The sequence below is a fragment of the Eschrichtius robustus genome, chromosome 14, assembly GCF_028021215.1.
Source record: "Eschrichtius robustus isolate mEscRob2 chromosome 14, mEscRob2.pri, whole genome shotgun sequence".
NCBI classification, from domain to species: domain Eukaryota; kingdom Metazoa; phylum Chordata; class Mammalia; order Artiodactyla; family Eschrichtiidae; genus Eschrichtius; species Eschrichtius robustus.
This window is the reverse complement of record NC_090837.1, coordinates 100050657-100071149: the sequence shown is the minus strand read 5'-3', so window position 1 is coordinate 100071149 and position 20493 is coordinate 100050657. Positions and strand designations below refer to the sequence as shown.

Sequence of the window (20493 nt, the reverse complement as noted above, 5' to 3'; positions counted from 1 at the left end):
CGAAAAGACAACCTAGTGAATGGGAGAAAATATTTGTAAATGATATGACTGACAAGAGGTTAATATCCAAAATATATAAACACATCACACACCTCAATATCAATAAAAACAAACATCTCAATCAAAAAATGGGCAGAAGACCTGAATAGGTATTTTTCCAAAGAAGACATACAGATGGCTAACAGGCACATGAAAAAATGCTATCACTAATTATTAGAGAAATGCAAACCAAAACAACAATGAGATATCACCTCACACCTGTCAGAATGGCTATCATCAAAAAGTCTACAAATAACAAATGTTGGCAAGGATGTGGAGAAAGGGGAACTCGTACTGGTGAGAATTTAAATTGGTGCAGCCACTGTGGAAAACAGTACAGAGCTTCCTCAAAAAACTAAAAATAGAACTATCATATGACCTGGCAATTCCACTCCTGGGTTTCATCCAGAAAAAAATCAAAGCACTAATTTGAAAAGATACACGCACCCCAACGTTCAGAGCAACATTATTTACAATGGCCGAGATATGGGAGCAACCTAAGTGTCCATCAAGAGACAAATGGATAAATGATACATACACATACACACACACACACACACACACACACACGGAATATTACTCAGCCATAAGCAAAAAATGAAACACTGCCATTTGCAGCAATGTGGATGGACCTAGAGAACATTATGTTTAGTGAAATAAATCAGACGGAGAAAGACAAATACTGTATGATGTCATTTATTTGTGGAATCTAAACAATAAAACTAATGAATGTATATATCAAAACAGAAACAGGCTCACAGATATAGAAAACAAACTAGTGGTTACCACTGGGGAGAGGGGAGTGGGGAGGGGCATGTTAGGGGATGGGATTACGTTATAGAAACTACTGAATACTATGTGTAAAACAGATAAGCAACAAGGATATATTGTACAGCACAGGGAAGTATAATCATTATTTTGTAATAATTTTTAATGGAGTATAATCTATAAAAATATGTATTCACTATGCTGTACACCTGAAACTAATGCAACATTGTAAATCTACTATACTTCCAAAAAAAGCAGCAAGAGAAAAACAACTTATTACATACACGAGACCCCCCATAATACTATCAGCAGTATTTTCAGCAGAAACTTTGCAGGCCAGTAAGGAGTAGCACAATATATTCAAAGTGCTGAAAGAAAAAAATTTCTAACCAGGAATACTCTACCTGGCAAAGTTATCAATCAGAATTGAAAGAGAGATAAAGAGTTTTCCAGACAAGCAAAAGCTAACGGAGTTCATCAACACTAAACCGGCCTTACAAGAAATGTTAGAAGGAGGACTTTAAGCTCTAATTGCTAAGAAGAAAACATATGAAAGTATAATTCTCACTGATAAAGGTAAAGGTAGTGCATTAATCACTTACAAAGCTAATATAAATGTTAAAAGACAAAAGTAGTAAAAGTAACGATGACTACAATAATATTAAGGGATATACAAGATGAAAGATGTAAAATGTGACTTCAACAACATGAAATGTTGGGGGGGGGGGCAATTAAAATGTAGAGCTTTAGACTGTGTTCAAAGTTAGGTTGTTATCAACTTAAAGTAGACTGTCATAAATATAGATTGTTACATGTGAGCCTCATGGTGACCACAAAACAAAAACCTATAGCAGACACACAGAAGATAATGAGAAAGGACTCTAAGAACAGCACTAAAGAAAGTAATCAAACCACAAGGGAGAGAGCAAGAGAAGAAGAAACAGAGGAACTACAGAACACCCAGAAACCAGTTAACAAAATGGGAATAAGTACATACCTATCAATAATAACTTTAAATTTAAATGGATTAAATTTTCCAACCAAAAGACAGAGTGGCTGATGGATTAAAAAAACCAGACCCATCTATATGCTGTCTCCCTTACACACAGACTGAAAGTGAAGGGATGGAAAAAGATGTTCCATGCAAATGGAAACCAAAAGAAAGCTGTGGCTGCTATACTTATATCGGACAAAAGAGACTTTAAAACAAAGTCTGTAATAAGAGACAAAAAGGGCATTACATAGTGATAAAGGGGTCAATCCACAAGAGGATATAACATTTGTAAATATTTATGCACCCAACAGAGGAGCTCCTAAATATATAAAGAAAATATTGACAGGCCTAGTGTAATTATATACATATAATTTTCATATATATATATTTACATAAATGCACACACATACATACATAAAATGGAATACTACTCAGCCATAAAAAAGAATAAAGTCTTGCCACTTGCAACAACGTGGATGGACCTTGAAGGCATCGCGCTAAGTGAAGTAAGTCAGAGAAAGACGAATACAGTGATCTCACTTCTGTGTGGGTCAAGTGGATTTAATCACCTTTCCCAACTGGTAGCACTGTCAGATGATACACTCCTTGTATTTTTAAAGAATAAACGCACTTTAATTTTAGAAAATTTGTAAAATACAGAAAAACACAAAGAAGGGAGTCACATCTCGTCTCGCACCAGGTGCAGCAAGGGCTTCGCAGCCCATCTCCCCGGACACGTAGAGGTCACAGCTGAGCCTCACGGGAGCCCAGACATGTTGAGCGTTAACTGAAAGCAAACAAGCATGGCATCTTGGCACCCAAGTTCACAGCAGCTTTGTTCACAGTAGGTAAACCGTGGAAGTAACCCCAGTGACCATCAAAGGATGAACAGATCAACAAAAAATGGAAATACATATGACCAAATATTATCCAGCCCTCAAGAGGAAGGACACGCTGACACACACTACCACACGGATGAAACTGGAGGCATTACGCTGAGTGAAATGAGCCAGTCACAAAAGGACAAGTCCTGAACGATTCCATTTAAAGGAGATCACTAGAGTTGGCAAAATCATACACAGAGAAAGTAGAATGCTGGGTTCCAGGGGCTGGGGGAGGGGAAATATGGGAGCTAGTGTTGAATAGAGACAGCGTTTCAATTTGGGAAGATAAAAACGTTCCCTGGATGGATGGTGGTGATGGTTGCACAACAATGTGAATGTATTTAAATGCCACCAAACTGTACACTTAAGAATGGTTAAGATGGTAAAGTTTATATTACGTGTATTCTAACAATTTTTTAAATTGGGGGAGAAAAAGGAAATGAGTACAAATTTCTGGTCATAAGCAGTCTAGAAATAACGCTTTGGATTCTTAGCCGATTTGTTCATCCAGGCTCCTTCCCTCTCTTTTCAGGTGCCTGTGTACAAACATCCTTTTGCACACACACTGCCCTGTTGACCCGTGGTCTGATAACCAAGGATGCGTGGAGCAATGAATCATTTTGGGGTCCGTGCAGGAACGGGCCTTAAAGGTCACATGACACGTTCCCAGATTACACTAATTTCTCGACAACGAATCTAAGGATCACGCTGGTCTTAGTTTGAGGAACAAAAGGGGTAGCTGCTTCAAGCGTGGTTTGGAGTGTTCCAGGCAGAAAGGTGAGGGCAGTGAGGTCTGGGGACAAGGAATAACTTGAATGTGACGCTTCCTAACCGAATGCAGAATTCAGTACCCAAAGGAAAAGCACGGAATGAACCCCAGACCCTTGCAGCAAAGACAGGACTCATGTGCCACTTATACTCTACAGGTTCTAGAGGACAAAGCCTTTTACACCGTCCTGGCACAAGCCCAGCTGGCACAGCGATTACTGAGATACCGTCACCCACCTTGGAAGGGCAGCCAGGGTCAGGAGAAGGTGATCCAGCCACCCTGGAGGTGTTCCTCCTCGCCGCTGCGCTGTGCCTCTGCTGAAGGGGTGGGGCTAGCGTCGCAGGGTTTTGGTGGAGCCGGAGACTCGAAGTTTCTCTGAACCTGAAATGAGGTAAGGCCGAGGTGTCAGAGCAGGCAGGCTCCGGGGCCACGGAATCACTCACATCCTCTCAGACAACACTTATCCTGACCTCTCCAAACAGCAGAACCCTTTCTTCAAGGAAGTTCTGGGCTGTCCACAGAGCAGAATCCGTCCTTGCTGAAGACCACGGGAAGGTTTGCTGACGTCAGGGTCGTGGGCGGAGATCCCACGGTCACGTGCACCGCTGTTAGCAGCTTGCGATTCGCGTGGGCTTTAGGGCCGTCCAGCTTTGAAAGCGTTTCTTTCTCACCCTCCCTAATCTTCGTAGGGTGTTCGACCCTTCCCAGGTTGAAAAACACTGTTGAAGAATCTGAAAGTCAAATACAGGTTGCATCAGTTTGCCGTTTCCTTCCGTTTGTGGGAATCACATCAGTTGAAAGCAGCAGGCCTGTTGGACTCCCGTTGCAAGGACCGCTTTCAGGTGCTGCTTCAAGCGCTTCCAGGTGTTGCTGGCCTCTTCTCCCTCCCCTCCACCAGTGAGCAACCTCGGCTGCACTTGGGTTGATTGAGCAGTTTTCTCATTTCTCTCTCACTGAGGTCATCTGTTATCACACGTTAAAACATTATTTTTTAAAGACTTATCTTCATGGGGAGGTAGCGTATGCTAGAAAATAAGTCAGCAACTCCAATTTAGATCTGGCTCTGCCAACCACTGTATCATACGGCCTAAGAAAAGTCATTTGCCTCTCTGGGCCAGTTTGCTCGTCGGCAAGAAGCAAAGCCTAACTTATCTCTTCCACAGGATTGTCAAGAGACTCAGGTGAGCAGACCGCAGGTACTAAGCAAATGCAAAATACATACTCTCAGAACCATTTTCTATTGAAACATCACCAAAAAAAATCACACCTATTTCTTATTGGAACTCTCAAAACTTGCCTTTAAAGAAAGCCTCACTTACCATCAAACAACTTACAAGGCACAAGGAGTATGAACCTTTGTTAAGGAAGCAGCTCAGGAAGGCACGTCTCTTAGTCGACAGGGCACAGGTGCTGGATTCGGGCTCAGGTCACACCTGAGGCAAGTCTCCTCCCTCTGGCATCACCACTGAAGTAGCTGGGAATGACGAATGGATGAGTGAGGTACCTCGTGGCTACATGTGCCCGTCTACAACCACACTGGTCGCCATCTTCAGTGGCTGCATCGCATACTTAGCATGGCACCATTGCACGTGATCAAGAAGTTTTGAGTATGTATCCTTTAAAATTAATACGAGTCAGAAAGCACCTCAGCCCCTGCTCATTTGTAAAATTCCTGTCAGGTTTCACAAATGGTGATAATGGAAACAGGAAGTTAATCAAATTGAACTAATAGTTACTTCTATTAAGCAACGCTATCAACTTAAAAACATAAGCATTCCGTGTAAAAATAGTTTTGCAATTCAAGTTACCAAGTTAATAACCAACATTATTCCTTGCACAGTCGTTAAAAACTTAAAAAAAAATTTTATTCATAAATTAAATGCACAAATTCAGTTAATCCTAAACTAATGTTGCTTTATTACAGAACAAAGATTCAGACAGGAGTCTTGAAGACTTCTAAGGAGAGCTGATGAGTTTGCGGGTATGTTGGGTTATATCTCAAACATTGCTGTGATTTAAACACTAAGATATAGTCATATATTTAAATTACCAAGATATTTGGATTTTTAACTAATCTATCCAAATATTCAGATGCCAACCGACTTTGCAACAGAAAAAAAAAGCTATTTGATCTATTTACCATCTTTTCATTTCAGGTTATGATTTTGTAACTAGCACCTGGCAAGGAATCAATGTTAGGATTTAAATCTCTAGGGCAGTTCATGCTTCAGTCTGTGGCAATTTAACGCCAACTCACAGGTGGGCTCAGGTGAAAATATGAGAACGAATCAGGGGGAAGGGGCTGAAGCAATGTAAACGCAGACCCAAGTCACCCACGCTTGTACAAACTCCAGGAGCCTCCAGTGATGAGGGACTGAACCACCGAACTCAAAAGGTCCAACATGAAAGGCTGATTTTGACAAATTTTAGAAACCTATAATACAGTAATACAGTAATGAAGACCACATTTATCCAAAATTATGTCATCAGAGTAACTTGTTCTAGCCTCACCCTTTTCTCTTAGATTTTAGGTTTGTAGGGACTCTGCACATCTTGTACGTGAAAGTGCACCTCCCACTTCCCTAAAGCCCCTGAAGTGAGGCAGACACGCTTGATGTGTGTAACATATTCTGACAGCTTCAGGTGAACTCAACAGTCAAAGCACTTCACCTTGTTTTACTGGGACTCAGGTTGCCCTTTGCATTTTTATTAGCATCTTTCTACTACTGGACATATCATCTCAATCGATATAAACTATGATAGGCAGACAGATATATATAGCACATACCCAGGAAAACCTGGTCCAAAGGTACTTTACTGCTTTAGGAAGAAAAGTCTGCAATATTATCCCAATAGTGAAATACTTATAAAATAATGTTGCTGATAATCTTAGACTATGCACACAAATAGTGTCTTAGCAGTGAGAAACCACTACTGGAAGAATATAACATTACCAAATGTAGGTAGCAGCTTAATTTTTTAAATAAATGAATATTAAACTTTAAATCAAAGAAAATTAATCATTCTGGCACTGTCTTCCTTCACATCGCTTATCCTCACGGGCAGAAGGTCCTGACCATGCGGGGTGCGTGGAGAAATGTAATGAAAGACAATCTCTTAGACTTCTATGCTAGTCTACATAGTTTGAGTTACAACCAAATGATCTAGATTGAGGTGGACTTTATATTAGAAGGCAAAAGACTCTTATGTTTACCCTCAAGAGTATACTGTGTTCTGAACTCTGAATCTGTCTAGTCTTTTTTTTAATTGAAGTATAGTTGATTCACAACATTGTGTTAGCTTTAGGCATACAGCACGGTGACCAGGCTTTTTTGCAGATTATATTCCATTACAGGTCATTACAAGATACTGGGTGTCTAGTGTTTTTTTTGTAGCCACTTTGGCAACCCTGTAGGACAGGAATGCATTGACGTCAACTAATCTATTCTTACACAAGTCATTGCAAGGAAGCAGCTTACTAATTAACTGTCCAGGAATTGGCAAAGACCCATTCTCTATTTCTAGTGCATTGAAAATAAAACATATGATTATACTGAGGCCATTTCTTATGAAACACAGAAGGAATCACCTCTCCCCACCTGCCATTTTGTGAATGGAAAAACAGGCATAGTACAGCCAGGCCGGCGTAGCTTCTCAGATGGCAGAGTAAGGTTAAGTAGTTCACACCCTGAACTTCTTAAGTGTTGAGAAATTAGATTGAGGATATCATTTAACTACACTGCAAGCCTCAGACATTATGGGTATTTTGATCCTGGAAATAAGCTATGTTTCATTTGGACAGCAGTGTGCAGTTCTGGGAATTCCCTGGCGGTACAGTGGTTAGGACTCCACGCTTTCTCTGCGGAGGGCACAGGTTCAATCCCTGGTCGGGGAATTAAGATCCCGCAAGCCGCGCGGCAAAGCCAAAAAAAAAAAAAAAAGTGTGCAGTTCTAAACATATATTTAAAGATTCATTTCTAAGTGGGACTCAGATAGATAAGAACCTGTAATCAGAGTAATGTCAATCTACTTTGATTACTGAATAGATCTCATAATGAATTTACCAAGATTTTCCATTTTCGTTTTTAAAATTCTGAGTTGATTCCATGTTGTCAGTAACAATACATCTATTTTTAGGATCCCAGCTTCACCTTTAGTCATCAAATCATCTAACACAGAATGTTACGTAGAGGCCAAAAAATTGGCAATGCCGATAGCTAGGATATGGTTAGAAAATTCTACATACTGGGTGTTGATATATGTGTATCCTGCTTACTTCTAAATTAGTGACTTATTGGACCAAGGTGGTCACTACCACCACCTGTGAATAAAAACAAGGTCAGCAGTGAAATATATGGCAACAAGCAAACAGGGCACCAAGAACCACTGTGGTAACAATGTGAGTTCTGGTGCGAGGTTATTGATCTTCTGATATGTTACTAGAAGGGCACTCACCTTAGAGCTGAACGTAGTGAAAAGGCCTCTGCTAACATGCCTGGAGTCATGTGACTGGAGTGGGGAAGCAAGCCACTGGCAGGGCTAAACTTAGGCTTCCCCAGTGAGCTTCAGAAATTCCTGCATCAGCTGCCCTCCTTCTTTTGTGTAAGTTGTCTTATTGATGTACGTAGCCACTCCAGTTAGTTATTTGAAAGCACATATAAAATCTAGACAAAATTAAATTTTAAAAATAACCAAAAATTACCTTCCCTGCAAAATGCATAATTTCTTTAAAATGATCTCATGACTTTCCCAGGGTTTTCTTAAGTCACCTTCCACAAGACAACAGCAAACTGAGGATAAATCTCCTGTCCTTTTTAGGACCAAAGATGCTTTCCTTGTAATGAGAAGACCTTAAATCTAAGTCTGCATGGAAACTCCTTCTAGAATCTGTGAGCTGTAGTCTAAGTTTGATATCATATTAACTTGTGTGTGCGTTTGTGTGTGTGTATGTGTGTCAGTATCACTATTTCATAGACAATGTAGGATTTTCCGGGTCTTCAGTCTAACAATTCTGAAAGCTGCTCCACAGAGGACTGGGGAGGCAAAATGAGTCAACTTTATCTATAAACTCTAGCAAAACTGTTGTTTCTACTGATTTTACAACTCAACTAACGCTCAAGATAGATCTATATAGAAACATCGTTTTAAGAAAAACTACCGAACCATTCATTACTCGTTGCTATTATTCAATTTTCTCTCGATTATGTTTAGGCAAATGGTAAATTAATATATTAAACTTTCCATATCGTGGATTGTAAACTGTAAGCAACTAATTTCTGAAAAAATATATTCATTTATGACAACTAATTCTGAATTTGCATTTGATAGTATGACCACATGATCTTAGTTTGTTCATAGCAAACATACCCATATGGCTGAAGCTTGATTTATAATTTAAATATTGATAAAATTCTAAATTTTAATTGTTAAAGTTTTCCTTCTGAAAAGGAATTTATGTAATTTTTTGTTTGTTTAAAAGTAAACAAACACTGCTCATGATTTTATGAGTGGGATAAAGATCAGTGGTTTGGGAAGCACTTTCTTTAACGGGCTGTGAAAAACAAATGTTAGCTACTATTTAGCAGCGTTATATACATTTTCCCTCTCAAAACGTGAGCTAGGGGACTTCCCTGGCAGTCCAGTAGTTAAGACTTGGCCTTCCAATGCAGGGGGTGCGCGTTTGAACCCTGGTCAGGGAGCTAAGATCCCACATGCCTCCTGACCAAAAAACCAACACATAATACAGAAGCAATGTTGTAACAAATTCAAAAAAGACTTAAGAAAAAAAAAAAAGTGAGCTAGGTCATCTGAGTGAATGGTGTATTTGTTTTCCACCTGCCAATATGGTGGCCTTAAGAGATCCCTGTCAGATACAACAGATTTTGATTTGTATTTTAATCTACTTTACAAGGTAACCCGCCTAGATATCTTATCCCAAATAAGCATAAAACTTAGGCTGTTTTCATGTGTCATTAACATAGGCCTTTGAGGTTGATAGTGCCAGTAAATTGTCATCTTATCTGTATATTATGAAAAATCTGATAATATAATCTAGACTTTAACTTTCATCAACGTTTACACTTTTTACTCAGATGGTTCATGGATCACAAATTAAGAAAATCCTGGGTTTAGAATCTGAAAGAAAGTAACTGCTCGGCACTGCTACGAGTAGTATGTTCTTAGGGCACGTTCACTTACTATGAAGAGTTTCCCTCTAGAACATCTTTATTGCTAAAATGATTTTTAAACTTTTAAATTTTAAAAACTAAGTAGTAATTAGGACAGGTTATCAAAAACTAGAAAAATTCTAAAGCTGAGATTTAATAACTGCATAACAGAAAAAATAGATTCCAGAAGTATAAATCAGCAGGTGTGCTACAAGGTGAAGCTTTATGTTAAGAAATGCATGTTTAGATATTTACTCTCAGCACCTATGAAAAAGGAATTGGTTTGAGAACATTAAAATTATAACTATCAGTAAGAGAATGAAATTAAGTTTAAGTGTTTAAGACTAAAGAAAAGTGGGACTTCCCTAGCGGTCCAGTGGCTAAGACTCCGAGCTCCCAATGCAGGGGGGCCGAGTTCAATCCCTGGTCAGGGAACTAGATCCCACATGCTGCAACTGAGTTCGCATGCCGCAACTGAAGATCTCGAATGCCACTACGAAGATCCCGCATGCCACAACTAAGATCCGGCCCAGCCAAATAGATAAATAAATAAATAAATATTTAAAAAAAAAAAAAAAAAAAACTAAAGAAAAAGTTTTCTGGCAGTACCTCATAGTTGGAATTTTTATTCCTTAGTTGATAGTTCAGCAGGGACTCTATTTAGTAACATGGGGAGACATTATAAGATATCTAAATAGCAAATCTGTGTGTACTTCTTTTATTGTTGTTCTAACCAGGACTTCCCTCCTTTCACTTTTCATTCACAACACATCATGTCATTGAGTTCATTACGCAAAGCATTTAGAACATTACCTGGCACACAGAGGGCACTGCTACTGTTGGTGCTGTAACCATCTAGGGTCAGGATGCCCTGTATATCTCGACACCTAAAGGGCTACGTGTGCGTCTAGAGAGAGCAGACAGATTTATTACAGACAGTACTGCATCAGTTAAGGGACATGTCACCATGGGGGGGTGAACTGTCCTCTGAGTAAGGTGACCAACTTATCCCCACCTGCCTGGATGCTCCCAGTTTTGGCACTGAAAGTTCAGAAAAATCCCTCAGTCCTGAGTAAACTGGGACAGCTGGTCACTCTACCTTGGATCCCATTTCTTCATCTTTAAAATGCAGGTAAAATAAACCCTACATCATAAGAGTATTATGAGGCTTAAATGGGGAAATATGTGAACAGAGGAACGTATCATACCAGCCAAGAGCATGACGCTCGGCCCCCAGGTCTCGCCCTAGCTCTTTTCACCTAACTAGCTCCCTGCCTTGGGCAACTTACTTAACCTCTCCATGCCTCAGTTTCCTTTTAGGCACAACGAAGACTACCATTTACCTTGTAGGATTGTTGAGAGTTAAAATGCATGTCAGCTGTGCACAGCTGAGTAAGCACTAAGTAGATCATTATCATTGTCGTTAAAATACTCAGCCCATTTCCTAGCAATAGTAAACTGTTGATAAATGTTTATTATCTACTAGGAAGGTCTGTTTAAAAACAATGTAAAAACTAGGTTAGTGTTTTGGGGCTTTTTCTTTTCTTAACTGGTCAGGGTTGTTGCTTTCTTTAGTGAACTCTTAATTAGAGAGCTGCACATAATCATCGTACGTGAAGAGCTGTTGGAAAAGGGTAACAGGAGGTGGGCGGCTGCCCTCCCTGGCCACACCCCCCGCCCGGGAACTCGGGGGCAGAAGAGCAACCGTCTACTGCAGGCCTGGCCCAGCTGCTGCCCAACTACAGCACAGCACAGGATTTCCAGAGGTCTTACTTCAAAACTGAATGAAGAACCAGAACCACATGGCTACTGCAAGGGAGACTGAACTGGCCTGAGCTTGAGGGAGAGGATGATGTGTCCACAACACCAGGGAGGCCAACTGCCAAGTCTCATATGAGCAACAGCCCCTTCCTGATCACCACCTGGACCGGGAACTCCTGGAAGAGCTCCTTGGCCCGGGAATGCAGTCCAGCGTGGTGATACAGAAGGCTAGTTTTTGCGGTTAGCTGGTGGTATGTGGATGAGGGTCTTCTGGCCCCTGTTGGCTTTTCAGGACCGGCCTGGCTTCTTCACTGATTGGCTATGTTTTGTTTGATCTCACTGATGAGGGGGAAGGGGGAAGAGTGGGCGGACACCACCTATACCATGTAGTCTTCAAGCTACTGCGGTGCCAACACTGCCCTTGTACCCAGCACTGTCCTCGACACGGCCATCTCTGCTGTCTGCCCGCCCTCGTGCCAGCCCTGTGGCCCACGTCACGGAAACTGAAGGCAGGTACTCCCGCAGCTGTGTCGGAGTCCCGCAGCTTCTTGCACGGTCAGACTCCGAGGCCTACTGTCCTCGAGAGCTGTAGGGTCCACACTCGGCCCTTCCTACCTCATTCGCCTGCAGCTTTCTAGAGAAAACATTCATGGGCCTTAGGACAAGGTGAAATCAAAGCCGACTTGTTCCTCAGCTGAGTTGCTAAGGCAATCCGACAGACTGAGATCTGCTGGCAGTTTCATTCTGGAAGCAGCATGCTGAGGGAGGCGTGGGAGAGCAGTGACCAAAAGAAGAATTAAGCAAAGGTGTGGGTGGTGAAGGTGCTTATCCTGTCATCTGGTGGACGAAAAGCTTTCTGGAGCACTCCCGAATTACTGTCTCTCATTTATTAGTCACTGGAACAAATGAAGTGATGTGGTCCCTAGTTATTAAAAAATCACACATCCAAAACAAGGGTGTGTTAACAGGATTCAGAAGCTAAAACAGTATCCTACATTCCAATTTGTCTTTTCACTGAATCGACTTCAAATATGTAATTTGGGGGGAAGAGGGTAGGAGAAGGGAGGATTCATTGCTTGCAGCAAGGAGAACACGGAGGATCTTTCCCAAGCAGTGTCTCCAAATATGAAATATTTTTAGAGCTCATGCTACACAGATTAATAAAAAATTTTTTAAAGTATACAATTATTCGTAACCGTGGTAATAAAAAGGATTGTCTCCTTTCCTTCTCCATTTCTAATCTTTTAATGGATAGTTTAAAAAAACCTCCACCACTATTCATCTATAGTTTAGTTTTTCATTTTCAAATTATACATTTAGGGACTTCCATGGCAGTCCAGTGGTTAAGAGTCCACGCTTCCACTGCAGGGGGCACGGGTTCGATCCCCGGTCAGGGAACTAAGACCCGCATGCCGCACGGCAGAGCCAAAAACAGTAATAAATTCGTTCATTTTTTACATTTGCAAGAACTCCCACGTGCTTTTTGAAGCTCAGCTTACATCAAATTTTGATCCATAAGCCTAAAACATTATTTAATAACCAGTAACTAGCATAGTATGAAAAGACTCCACATCAAAAGCTGAAATACAGCTGGAAATCAGAGTTCCTTCATCACAGGGGTTCTCCTCGGGGGCTGACGCTGACCCACAGGGACACCTGGCAGGGACACATCTGCCAGCCCGGGGGGCGGGTGGAGGTGCTACTGGCTTGGAGGGTAGAGACCACGGATGCTGCCCTGATCCTGCAGCGGACAGGACAGTCACCCGAACAAAGAACGATCAGGCCCCAGCGGCAACAGAACCCCGAACGTGCACAACTGAAGAAGGGACGGTCAAACCATGCAGACGGCAAGCGGCGCCGTTCGGCACAGAGCACAGCCTGGATGGAGAAAGGCCGACTCCCAGCCACCGCCAGACACGGCAAGGGTCTCTAGCCACATCTATTTTGTGGCCCTGTAATTAGTTAGCCCTTTCGGGTTGTGCTTATTTTCACAGTGACAAGTAATGTGTTTTAGAAAATAAATATGGTATCTACTTCCACGTTTAGATTGTTCCTGAGTCACCGTGATGTTTTAACAGTTAAAAGAATTAAACAGTTCTACTTGCAGTGGTGTAACAAGTTTTAATTCAAAATAGACACTCTGAAAACAATAGGTTAAAAAAAAAAAAACTTAAACAAGCTCTTTGAATTTACAACAGAGCACACCAACCACCACACACCAGTTTCACGACTGCCTCAAAAATGTACATTACAGCAATGACATGCAGCTATTATATTTTAAAAATCCGTACGGTAACATTATCTTATTTCCCAGAGACTGTCTTTATCTTCTGAGTATGTTGCACAGGTGCCTCTGCTGTTATCACCAGCACTACGACTTAAGGTCTAAACTGGATGGTCTCCATTACTGCTTCTGGTGCTTTAAGTTATTTTATATTGTGTTTGAAAAAACCAAGGCTTAGCTGTCCAAAGGAGAGTAATACACTTGAGCTCCTTAGCAATACCCCACCCCATTAACCTGGACAACTAGGCGATGGGAAAGCCCATTTCCCCAAAATGAATACATTTACCTCTAGGAAACTGTCAGAGATTTAATATGCCGACCAGGAGACTAGCTCCGGTCTACTCATTTCGCCTTGTCCCCTGAAAACCTGTGTTTAAATTTCAGTCAGTCGCCACACCCAGGGGCCAACATGTTATCCTGAGTAACGCAGTCCTTCCCTTTCACTGGTTTATGAACAGTTAGGTTAGGAGGAGAGCTTGTGTGTGTGTTTTCAGTGTTTGTTCTAAAGGCACAAGAGATTTATTGTCTTATCTTTGAATGGAGAAAAGACTTATCAGCGTATCAAAAAGAGGGGAAAAGTCTACACTGAGAAGTATTTTTGTACCTACAGAATTACTTTATTTGTAAAATAACTCTTGACTTATGAGCTTTAATACCAGACTTCAGGTTCAGTATATTTTTAACAAATGAAAACATTTGGTTTTCTGAGTTACAATCAAAAACAGCTATTAGGACAAACCTGAAAAAACGTAAATCAAAAGTATAATCTAATAAGCAAATACCTTACAAGAAGAAATCAGCATAAGTTAATGCAGTGCATCCTTAAGGAACCAGACATGTCACAGGGGCTTCTACTCACTTCTCTAAACATTTACTGTATCATCTGCTGCTACTTGTGAAGCTGAGGGAGAGCAGTTTTAATTCGCAGTTAATCAAGTATTCTGAAACAAGCTGAAATTTCCTTAAATGAAAAACAAACATATATAGATTTCAGTTTTTAGCATGATACTGACACTACTGGGAAAACAAGGCGTGCATGAAATATCAAAAGATTTAATTTACATGACAGAGGAAAAAATGAAAAACAACTGTTACAAAATCAAGCTGCAGGAAACAATAAATTTGAAAGAACTATTCACTTCTTTATAGAGAAGTCTTTCTGAGCACCTGAAATAAATCTAAAGAGCAGCATAAAGACCACTGAAATTGATTAGTTCAACATACAGTGAAGAAAATAACATTTTTTAAAATCTCAATTGAAAAAGACTACTAATTATCTAGTACTTTAGATTTCCTAATTTTTTTTTTTTTTACAAGTTTTGTGGTTGATAGTCAAAGTTCAATCTGTGTTTAACATTTTTAAGTTCAGACATATCAAAGCCTAAAAGTACAGAAGGCTTGTGATTTTTTATTGCTTTCATGCAAATATACCTTCTTTTTCCGAAAAATGAAGCCACGTCAATTTTCCACACCCATAAGAGTGAGGATAACAGTTCTATTTCCTTTTTACTGGGATATGGTCTCTTGTGGAAATAATCTCTAAGAAACTGCTTTTTTTCTTCATAAGAACGGTCTTCATATTTTTTAGGATTTAATGCTAAAATCTGGAGAGCATCATCATTAACGAGGGGTCCCTCCGTCCTGCTTTCACTCCTCTGCCTTTTAAAAGGCACGACACTCGTCACCTTCTCTGGGGACGGGTCTGTGTCAGCATTTATGATGAGAGGCCGCTCCTCGCCATCCCTCTGGTCTTCAGCCCCAAACTGGCCATCAGGCGTCTTTCTCTTCACAGAAAAACTGGAGTCGTGTATCACCTCACCATTGACTAAAAGCACTTCACTGTTCTCAATAAAATTAGGCTGGACCTGCAGGCCTGAGCTGCTGTCCTTTGGAGCACTCCGACAGCGCAGGAGATGTATGGCAATGGCCGCCAGGGTCATGTTGCCCGTGTAAACCCCACAGCAGTGGATGCACTTGAAAGCCGGGGATTTCAAAATCGTGTGGACTGTTGGCGTGATGTGGTGCCGCTCCTTCAGATGCAGCTCGTACGCCTCAGCCGTCACAAAGGTGCCGAAGCAAAACGGGCAGGTCAGCGCCTGGTTGCCAGGCCTCCCGGGCGCACCCTCAGTCTGCGGCCTCACTTTGATGTACACGGGCACCAGTGACTTGGAGTGTATCCCAGCCAGGATGGCCAAGTAGACCTCCCGCCCACCCAGCTCCTCCCTGGGCAAGATGGTGATGAAGTCAAGGTGGGGAAACCGCAGGCTGCCATTGGCATCGACATCCAGCTGAAATCCTTTGTCACTATAGTCCACGGGCAGTCTCCTCTTCCCTAGGTGCATGGCCCTACTATGCTCTGAGAGGCCTTTAATATCGTGGAACGTGCACGGGCAGAACAAGCACCCCAGGCCGTGCACCAGTAAGTGGCGGATAAGCTCCGCCTCTGAGACTAAGCACTTACAGGACAAACACCGAACTGTTTTCTCTCTCATCCACTTTAGAAATGGTGCACATGCCGCCAGCTTTTCCGGCTCCAGTGTTTCAGCGGATTTGGATTCGCTGTGCTTATGTGCCACTTCCATGTGGACCTGGTAGACATTGGAAGGGAAGAGCTCGTTGCAAACTGGACAGGTTTTCCACTGCTTTGCCTGTTTGAGCACCTGACTTGCCTCTGCCACAGACGCAGAGGGCTGAACGAACACATTCTGAGTGGCGTTCACCACCGCTGGCGGGGAGGGCAGGCTGGCCATGGAGCCGGCCATCTGCGCAGCCGTGCCCGACTGCAGGAGCTGGATGGGCATCTGGGGAGGGGCGACAGTGGTGACACTTCCAGGGGGCACAGGCAGAGTGACAGATACCGGGGCAAGTGTGTATGTGGGAATCCCATTCACTTGTTTCCCTGTGGGTATTAGTTGTCTGAGAATAGAGCCTGACGTTAGGAAAGCGGTGTTTGGCGAAGCCCCGGGTCTAATGGGCTGATGTGCAGGCAGGATGTTGGTACTCACAGACTGATTAAGCTGCAGGACCCCCGGCCTCACTGGCTGGCCCACAGGAAGGACCCCTGACACGACAGGCTGACTGAGCTGAAGAACACCAGAGTTAATACCCTGGTTCACAGGGAGAACACCTGACGAGACCGTCTGGCTGGGAGGAAGGAGCCCAGGTGGGACTACCTGACCTGCAGGGAGAACCCTCAGTGGGACCGTCTGGCCAGGAGGGAGAACCCGCGGCGGGACCGTCAGCCCAGGGGGGAGCACCCCCGATGGCGCCGTCTGGCCAATGGGGAGAACCCCTGACTGAACCACCTGGCCAGCGGGGAGAACCCCAGAAGTTGCCGTCTGTCCTGAAGGGATAACCCCAGCAGGGGTCATCTGTCCCGCAGGAAGGACCCCTGACGGGACTGTCCGACTCACAGAAATCACCCCTGGCGAGACCGCCTGAAGAACTCCAGGGGTGACAGAGGGATTGACAGGAAGGACACCGGACCCAACAGGTCTATTTACCGAAAGAACTCCAGGCCCAACTGGCCTGCTTATGGGCCCAACAGGCTGGTTGAGGGGCAAAACCCCCGGGCGGATGGTCTGGTTTATGGGGAGGACAGCGGTTCCAACAGACTTATTTACAGGTCCCACTGGCTGACTCAAGGGCAACACAGGAGGGTTTGCTGCCTGATTAAGTGGAACTCCATGAGAGAGAAAGACAGGCTGAGGTGTTGAGGGCGGCAGAGTGAGGTTGCTCTGGCCCACTGGCAGAGTACTGGAGACCAGAGTCACATGAGACTGGGCAACGGCAGGCGGAGAGTGGGTGAGGCTTCCAGAAGCGCCCGAGGCCACAGTCACCGGAGGGGGTGCACCCTGAACGGGCTGTACCACGGTTTGGCTCTGACTGTTCTGCGGCAAGGCAAGGTGGAAGCAAGGAGGTGTGGCTGGGAGGCCCGGAGCACTGCTGTTGGATGGTACAGCCGCACGTGCAGCTGGTTTTGGAGCAATATGCATTTGCTTCAGAAGTCCAGTCTTCTTAATGTGTTCTGAGATCACAGACCTAAGCTTATTCTCCAAATCCCTGTGTATATCCGACGTCAAAATATGGTACATTAAAGCATCCTGGCTGCTGGAGTTGGCGTTGCACTTTTTACAGTAATACCTGTCGGATGGGGGCATCTTCTCTGTAGAAAGGGTGTCGTCAGCTCTTGGTTGCTCACCCATCTCCTCGGTTCTCAGGCCAAAGTAGGAATTAATTAAGTAGTGAAAATGGGCTACCAGCACATGCTTCTTCATGCTGTAGTACAGAGTGTTTGAAAAGTTACATTTTAAACATGTAAAGCTTATCACATCGCTCCTAGATGATTTAGTTTCACCTAAAATATTCACTGTGTAGTTCTGGACTTTCCGAGCAGGTGCATGAAACATTCTGAAGTGCCTTCCCACAACTCTGGGCTGAGAGGAAAACACACAGTTTGGACAAGGGATCACCAGCTCTTGGTCAATTTCATCTTCATGGTAACGATGTAAATGATTTTTGAATGAAGTAAGCACTTTTGTGGAGTATTTACAGAGGCTACAACAGTATGGTTTTGTTCGATATCTCTGTTAAAAGAAAAGAAAGTCAAGCATAGTTTAATAAAACTATCAGATGCTACACCTTCTACAGTTGACAAGTATATGATTCTTTTTCTTCTAACTGGCTAGATCTAGTGCTGTGTTGTAAGGGAAAAGTACCCACGGATAAATAACACTAGAGACCCTAACTCAAATTTTCACATGTCACAAAACAGTATTCTTTTCATTTTCTTTCCTTCTCAAACATTTAAAAATGTAACAACTATTCTCAGCATGTAGGCCATACAAACACAGTTTGGCCCCAAAATCACAGCTAGCTGAACCCTGTTTCCAAGCCAGCCATTAAACCACAAATCTCATTACTTAGTCCTATACTTTGAATTGATGCAGTCCTAACTGCATTAATTAAAATAAACTCAATTTTCTGCACGAAAAAGTTATTTTCTCCCCTTCTCATCCCACTTCTCTTAGTTCCAATGTTGTTTTTACTCCAAATTCTAAAACTTCTGGAATTTATCTAACATAACCAAACTTGCAAATTGTTAACCCCATCATCATTGTCTTCCATTTCCCAGATTCCTGGAGCAGGCAGGAGACACATGGACAGCGCGTGGCACAAGCAAGTAGCCAATAAACCACGCGACAAGCACTGAAGAAAGAGGGCCTGTGCCTAACTCACTGTGAAGAATCCTGAGGTAAGTTCAGGCCACAGACTGTAACTCTGACAGTACGGTATTTCTCTGTAAGGCAAATATGGGAAATTCCACAAGCTTCGGGCACAGGAACAGACATCTGTACAGCAGCTGGCCAACTGAGGAGCACAGTCTGCTCTAGCACCCGGGAAACCTTGCTGGTCTGACAACCGGGAGCAGTATGACAGCCTCCGGACCCCAGGGCTGGTGCCCCAGGAAACACGGGCCCTAGCTTCACAAAGGAGGAGGGTTAAGGTGCGGACAGGTTAAACGCTGGGGCAGAGGCCTTCCCGTTCTGCAACCCTTTTCTCAGCTATTGCAGTGGCCGCAGGCCACCCCCCTCCTTCCCAGATCTGTGCTCTCGTGACCGCTCTCTTTCATACACACATACACATACTCCCCTCCTGTGGCTTTTGTCACCTTCTTTCCTAGTCATGCAGTTCTCCTCTTGGGTCACTGGTCAGAGAAATCACCCAAACACATTCAACAACATGTTACTATTGCCTTCCCAGCAATTAGAAATCCCAGGTTCTGGCACTTCCAGGAGGATCTATAATAAACCTAGGGCAACAGCCAACCACAGATCACAAAGTAAAAAAAACATTTTTCACTGATTCTGACACACTCTTCCCCCCATACTTTAATATCTCTGAAATCTGAAAACACCTTACAACTGACAGTTCAATGCTGCAACACAGCTTAAGTGTGAAGTATTACTTTAGTTTCATTAGTGGTTCATTTTAAAATGGTGCATCTTATACTCCACACAATGCTGTACTGAAAAACCAGATACTTAATGAAAATTACACCCAATTAAAGAGTCAATAGTACTTACTAACAACTTGTTACTATCTGTTAGTATTGAACAGATCTTTGGGCTAAGAATAGATTTCTTAAATATGACACCATAAGTATGATCCATAATAGAAAACAATGACAAACAGGACGTCATCAAAGTGAGAAATCTGCTCTTTGAAAGACACTGTTTAAAAGATAAAAAGACAAGCCACAGGCTAGGAGACAATATTTGCAAACCACATATCTAATAAAGGACTTGTGTCCAGAATCATTTTTGTGGACATGTTCAAGTCTCAGTAAGAAAACATATAACCCAATTTTTTAGAAAACTGGCAAAACATTTTAAGCATCAAATACTTTAAAGTAAAGAGGGTATCCAGATGCCAAACACACGAAAAGATGCTCAGCATCATTAGTCACTAGGGAAATGCAAATTAACACCAGAGAAGATACCACTACAAACCTATTAAAATGGAAAATAAACAGTAAGTCCGTAAGCACAAAATCCCTGACAAAATATTCAGAGAAAAACTTGTATGTGAAAGTTCTAGGACACTGAGCCCTTGGTTCACTGTAACAGATTTAGAAAAAATAACCAAGGAGAGAAGCAGAGAAGAAGTGGAGCCAGGTGTTCTGGGTGCTGCTGGAAACCCTGTGCCCGTGACAGTCCCTGTCTCCCCGTCAGCCTAAGGCCTCGTCCTCAGGTCCCACAACAGCTGGGCGCCATCACCTGGGCTCCATCACCTGACATAACCTGAGCGTCTCTGTCCCAAACCCA

General features: G+C 42.7%; 1 protein-coding gene and 1 long non-coding RNA gene across 2 annotated transcripts in view; both read right to left on the bottom strand.

Annotated features, from left to right (window-relative positions):
- Nucleotides 1-2420: 2420 nt before the first annotated feature.
- LOC137776487 (uncharacterized) lies at nucleotides 2421-4138 on the bottom strand. The gene is made up of 3 exons (XR_011076230.1): nucleotides 3925-4138; nucleotides 3691-3835; nucleotides 2421-2588 (listed from the first exon to the last, which is right to left on the bottom strand). It is a non-coding gene; the product is annotated as an uncharacterized lncRNA (long non-coding RNA).
- Nucleotides 4139-13483: 9345 nt separating this feature from the next.
- Nucleotides 13484-20493, bottom strand: part of ADNP2 (ADNP homeobox 2) — a 31137-nt gene continuing 24127 nt past the window's right edge. Inside the window, exon 4 of the mRNA XM_068563449.1 lies at nucleotides 13484-18252. Coding sequence (XP_068419550.1) covers nucleotides 14977-18252 — 3276 coding nt within the window. The 3' untranslated portion in view covers nucleotides 13484-14976. The remainder of the gene's footprint in view (nucleotides 18253-20493) is intronic.